This window comes from Etheostoma spectabile, chromosome 3 (genome assembly GCF_008692095.1).
Source record: "Etheostoma spectabile isolate EspeVRDwgs_2016 chromosome 3, UIUC_Espe_1.0, whole genome shotgun sequence".
Classification (NCBI taxonomy): Eukaryota; Metazoa; Chordata; class Actinopteri; order Perciformes; family Percidae; genus Etheostoma; species Etheostoma spectabile.
In genome coordinates this window covers 16,984,495-16,990,494 of record NC_045735.1, presented here as the reverse complement: position 1 = coordinate 16,990,494, position 6,000 = coordinate 16,984,495, and the positions used below count along the sequence as shown (strand labels likewise).

Sequence of the window (6,000 nt, the reverse complement as noted above, 5' to 3'; positions counted from 1 at the left end):
AATAAAGTTTATTATTAAACAGAATATAATTGTTCAAGAATAGCCCTTTAGACATATGAAACATGGATAATTTCCTTATTTGGTGTAATAACAATGCTTTACAAGCATTTTTCAAAAGTCTAAAGCTCATTTTTGTGGCAAAGGCATGGTATACCCCTTCCATATTTTATACATATTTTGTACGTACTGTATATATAAGTTATCATCTGCTGTGATCCCAAAAGGCAGGACGTGTGCCCAGACAGATGATCTGTGAAATATGGTTGATATGATCATCTTTTTTTCTTCTTCTTCTTTTTTTTTAAACGTCAGCCCTCACTTTGAGGGCCGTAGACCCAGAAGATCCTTATCCACTAGGACAGGAAGAAGAAACAGAGAGAGACACTTTTTGTTTATAAGAACCAGATTAAATTGACTTTATCTGTAAAGTGAAGAAAGCCTGCATTGTTCCCCGGGAAAAAAAAGCTTTGCCTTTGTCACTCCCCAGCCCGATGTCTGGAAAGTGAAAGAGCATTATTGATTTTCTATAAAGCCCTAACAGTTTTTCCCCCATCTCTTTCCTCCCTGTATCTGCCCTCATTTGAGACCCTTTAACCTCTCTCCATCCCCCAGTGGAGCAAGAGACGATAGAGTCCCAAGACAGTAAAGGAAAATGGCGTAAGGGTTTTTGACAATCACAGATAGAAGGAAGAGGGGATAGACTACTTGCGGCAGTGATTGAAACGAGGGCACTGATGTCAGCCAGTGATAGACTCGGTGTATCGTGGGAAGCTCAGGGTCTGCCATTGATTCTGGAAGAAGCCTAAAAAAATCTTGACTCCCACGCACATCTTCAGAACGGCTCACTATCGGGCTTTTTTTGCCGAAGAAGCCGCTCAGGGAGCTGCTCACACGGCGGGCCAGAAAATCCGCAGCTGATTGTACAATTTATGTGTTTTTGCGTGCACAATGTGTGACAGTAATGCCTTTCACTCTACATATAAGTACAAGGAAAGGAGCCACATAACAGAGATTACTTAACGGTGTATCTTTATGTGTATAAGATTGTGTGAAGTTGAGTAAATGTCTGAGTAAAACATGCTGCGTTCGGCTGTTATATTCTCGGACTATCTTAGAGGGGCAACCTGTGTGGGCGTTCTATATGAAAGAGACGAGCGAGGATTGTAGATAAGTGCACGGGTCAAATGTATGTTTGTCCACTCTCCTCTCAACTCTTTGACTTTCCTCTCTCTATCCAGGGAAAGAGTCTGCCTGCCTATCTGTCAGCGGACGCCGAGGAAGGCGAAGTGTCTGATGATGACAGCGCTGATGAAATTGAGGATGACTTCAAGCTTAAGAGCAGTAATGTAAGGCAGAGAAATGTAGCTATGAATAATATGTGCACACAAACATGCATGAACAATCGAGTTACTTACCACCCCCAAACAGACATGTTACTTCACATTACTTGAGTCTTTCCTCTTTTGTTTTCAGACCAGTTGCGTGCTCAGACCAGTTGTCCATCTATTGAGTTTTATCGATCTTTTAATGTTTCACCGTTATGATAGTAAGATAATTCTGTGTATTGGCAAAGTAACCAGTGACTCAGGAAGGCCATTTCCATTTAAATTAGTGCAAAACAGCTGAAATATGCCTTTCATTCACCTTACACAGAGCCCTTATTCCTGTTTGTCTACATGCTGTTGAAACCAGAACAGCACTGAAAGGATTGTATCCTTCAACACATACAATACTTGGAGTGATACAACAGATATTATAAATGAAACAACATTGCAAAACTCAGCTTATTTAACTTTTAATTTAGTATTTTTACCTTTACAACCGCATGTTTTTTCAGCAACAACAGCTTCCCTTATGGTGATATCTGTGCTTCTCTTTCAGTTATTTTAGTGTTGCTTAATCAGTTCGTTCAAAATAATATGGCATTATCAACATCCTATCTTTGCAGGGATTTACTTTCAAAACTGTCTTCTACTTTAGTTAGATAATGGCATCTTAATGACGTTGTCCTTGATGTAATACCACTCAACATTTGGGCAGTAATGTCGGTTCTTGTAAAGTTGTATTGATCATTATTGCAGTAATGTTTTGGAGTAATCAATGCTTAATGGTGCATGTATAAATATTAAGTCTATGCAAGCATTTAAATATGCAGTTTTTTTCTTCAGCACAGAAACATGTAAAAAAAGTCTGAGAATCTCATCGCTGCTTGTTTTTGCAGATCACTCCTGAACTTGCCTTGGGCCGTTTTTATAGCCATTCCTAATCTTGTTTTGTTGTTCTGAGAAAGTGTGAGTAGTGCCAGGGTCCTGGGTCTTCCTCACCACATTTAAAGCAGGAAAACACTCAGCTATTTTCCAGATGGTTTTGTTGTGTAACTAGAGTATGGCATCGTTCTTCCACATTTAGCTGGAGGCATGAAGCTGCAGATGCCACTTTGGATGATCACTGCCATTTTAAAAAGGGTGGATGGCAGGTTTCCACTGATGAGATGTTTTGTACTCAGCTAATTAAACCATTATATTTTCACAGCAGTCACCACTCATATTGCAGCGATATACTGTATAGCTTATGTCTGTGGAAAAAAGGTGAATTGCATTATATGATTCCAGATAAAAATCTGCCTAAAATCTCAATTTACAGCTCACTGCAGACTAAAAGTGTCTGTTATAGAAATAGCAAGAGTAAACAAGTGCATTATTTTGGACACAGCTTATGTGTCTGTATTGTTTTGACATTTTAAATTTTAGACTCGTACCACTTTTTGGCTAAATTAAAACAATGTGATGCTAACACAGCCTACAGTTTTCATGTTTAATGTGTAAAATTATTAATATTAAACACGCTCACTCTCGCAGAAATTAAAAAACACGGAAGTGGTAACACATGGCCTGCAGGTGGCGCAGGTGTCGAAATAGCACCAGCATTTATTTTCTATACCTGTAGATATCTGTATGTCTTGTCTGCAATCCTAAACTGCTGCTGTGGCAAAACATTCTCATGAACAAGTTTGTATGATATTGAACGGAAATGTATGCACACCAATTAGAATGATATACTACTAAATTAGGTGTGTCACATGACGCCGGTTACAGAGCTCCGTGAGTTGTCAAATCAGCAGCAGTTGCTGTTTGAGTTTAGCCGACAGTAGGTTACTAGGAGCCGGCTACAGAGCTCTGTGAGCTGTTGGTCATATCAGCGGCCGTTGCTAGTTGAGTTTAGCCAACAAAAGGTTAAGTGGAGCCGGGCTACAGAGCACCGCGAGATGGCGGTCCTTTCAGGGGCTGTAGCTGTTGCGTTTGGCTGACAAAAAGTGAGCCTCATGCTGCAATGACAGTTAGGCTGAATCCCATTTCTTTTTATCTTACCCCTTACCCCTGGGCCCTTGAAACCAAGTGGTAAGGGCTAGGGGTGAAAACACCCCCTTATGAAATGGGACACCACTTGGTTACATCACCATGCAGTATGGATCCCAAACGTCCAAGATTCCGTCTGCAGGTGTGTCTATATGTCGATTGCGTGGGTTTTGACAACAGTGTCATATGCATTTATATATTTATATATTTAATAGTTATTTTATGTTTACTTTGGTGGTGGAGAGGCAGATGTTCTTATCTGTGTAGTACTTAGGTCTGTTTGCAATACATATGTGTACACACACACGGTGTGTTTTATATCTGTTTAAGTTATCATAAGTTGAGGCGACTAGTTAAGTTTAGGAAATAGACCATGGGTTGGAGGGTTAGGATAGGTTAGGGTTAGGGTTGAAAGCGCTGTGCTTTATGACCCAAACATCCACCTCGACCTCCCCCCATGCAGCCCACTGCGTCCTTATACAGCAGCAGTCAATGTGGTGTACGTAGAAAAGTATGTGAAAGCCTACAAATTACACTGCATTACTTTTCATAGCAGTGTGTACTAATGGTTCATGAGAACAGCCTGGCTGTAGTTACTTTCTAAAATATGGTGCTGGTGGAACTACGGCTCAGGTGGTACTGCGGCTCAGTTTCAGGTGCTTCGCATCAGTGACAATATGTGTCAGGGCTCTATGACGACACAACTCTCCATGATCTCCTAACAACATGTTTCCTTGCTTCTTTCTTGTAATGACCTCCTTAATGTGTCTCAGCTGTCTTTCTCCTTCCCTTTTTTTAATGACTCTCCTGATCTTTCACACAGGGGAATGGTCATCACCAGGTGGAGTCTCACATCAGGAAGAAACTGGACTCTCTACTGAAGGAGTCTCAGATTGGAGACAAGGAAGATACAGACAGTTTCAGCATCCGAGCTCTGCTCCGGGCTACGCACCAGGGCCTTCAGAAGAACCTGCGGCAGGTATGGGGGGGGGGGTCAAACACACCTACTGAAGTCAGAATAACGGACAGTCAGACAGGACCTCCTCATGCCAGTCTAGAGGGGCTGCTGTGTTTCATCCAAAGTGTGTCAAAACACACCAAAAGGCATAAGAAACTAAATGTCTGCAGTGTTACTTAATATTTAATTTCCCTGCTTGCTTCTTGTGCTATTTTTAGAGGCTTCAGTTTCCTGACAGCCATTTTAATGTACTGGGTGTTGTGCATCAGGGATTCCTATTCCTCTTTATTCTACTCCTTCTTTGTTGGTGATTCCCCTTCACCTCATTCTGTCTCTAAAGTCTTTTCTTCTCTCTGTCATCCTTACTGTAAATATCTTTCTTCAGTTTCTCTCTCTCTCTTATTTCCCACCCACTCTCTTCTTCAGCTGTGCTGTGCTTCATTGGCTAATGTCTGATGCAGTCCCCCGAGCTATTGAGCTTTAGGGTTTAGGTGTCTCGCTGGGCACTAATGTGGTAGTAATTAGATTCACATCAAATGATCCACACACACAAACACACATATAAAAGAGTCTCTGACTGTGTTCTTCTTGTCTCTAGAGCTCCAAAGGGGTTCTGAAGAAATCCCAAAGCAGATCCTTCATCACGACGCTCAAGCAGAAGGTGAGGAGCATGGAAGGGACGTTTGCTCTTTTTTTGCTTGATTCTTGGTCTATTCTTGTGAGATCTCAAATGGCAAATTCAGGTTAGTTGGTAATGAAATGTTTCAGTACTTCGTACCCCAATACATACAGAACTTTAGTTCTCTCCAAGAGAAAGTTAATTGGACAGCATCCAACTTTCCATTTACTGACAACAGGACATAAGGAACAAACACTGTTTTTTGACTTGAAGAAATAATAGGCAAGCCGCACTAAATGGGGAAAATTCCAGATTTTCTCAGCTGTACAGCAAGTCAGACAGAACCCTCTCACCATGGCCTCGACTGTTGATTGAGCATGTTCTCTGTAAGAGCCGACAAAAGCCAATGGTGCTGGAAACACAACGCAATATAAGCGAAGGCTGTTTTTGGTGAGGACAACTAATTAATTGAGGGGACTACAATGGCTGAGCCATGTGCATCCCAAAGGTTGTTCTCAGATAGACTTCTCTAAGAAAGACAGGGAGTCTGAAGCTTTGACAGTCACTAGAAATAATTACACCTTTCAGTGTCACTTAAATATTCAACACACAGCAACAAAACACTACAGCCTCCAACACAGTTTTCAACAAAAACAGAACATTATAGTCTTCGTGAAGGCAAGCTGTGGCATTGATCTTTTCATTTATTTTTTGAGTTCCCATTAAACTGGCCAATAAGTGAATTGTTTGGCCATTATTAATGATTAACTTATCTTCACTTATGGCAAGCAGAAATGAAGCCTCCTTACTGTTCTTCTGAAGATAAATCTCCTATAAAGTCCTACACGAGAACATGCATTTCCAAAGCGCCCTTTGTAGTGTTATCTTCAGCCTGCTAGAGGTAGCAGGAGGATAATTAAGACTGCCGCACTCTTCCAATTCCACACAGCAGATCAATGCAGTGACGTGTGTGTGTGTTATTCATATCTGAGACTTCCACATGCCGATCAAAAGCATGTACTATCACGATTTAGTTCCTCTCTAAAGTCTGTGTTTTTCACTTACAG

At 41.1% G+C, this 6,000-nt stretch overlaps 1 protein-coding gene across 7 annotated transcripts in view; it reads left to right on the top strand.

Moving 5' to 3' along the window:
- The window catches only part of plch1 (phospholipase C, eta 1), a 66,726-nt gene that overhangs the window by 46,707 nt on the left and 14,019 nt on the right, over positions 1-6,000 (top strand). For all 7 annotated transcript variants that reach the window (XM_032512266.1, XM_032512267.1, XM_032512268.1 and 4 more), the window contains 3 exons: positions 1,239-1,346; positions 4,180-4,335; positions 4,913-4,975. In XM_032512266.1, the coding sequence (XP_032368157.1) occupies positions 1,239-1,346; positions 4,180-4,335; positions 4,913-4,975 (327 nt within the window). The remainder of the gene's footprint in view (positions 1-1,238; positions 1,347-4,179; positions 4,336-4,912; positions 4,976-6,000) is intronic.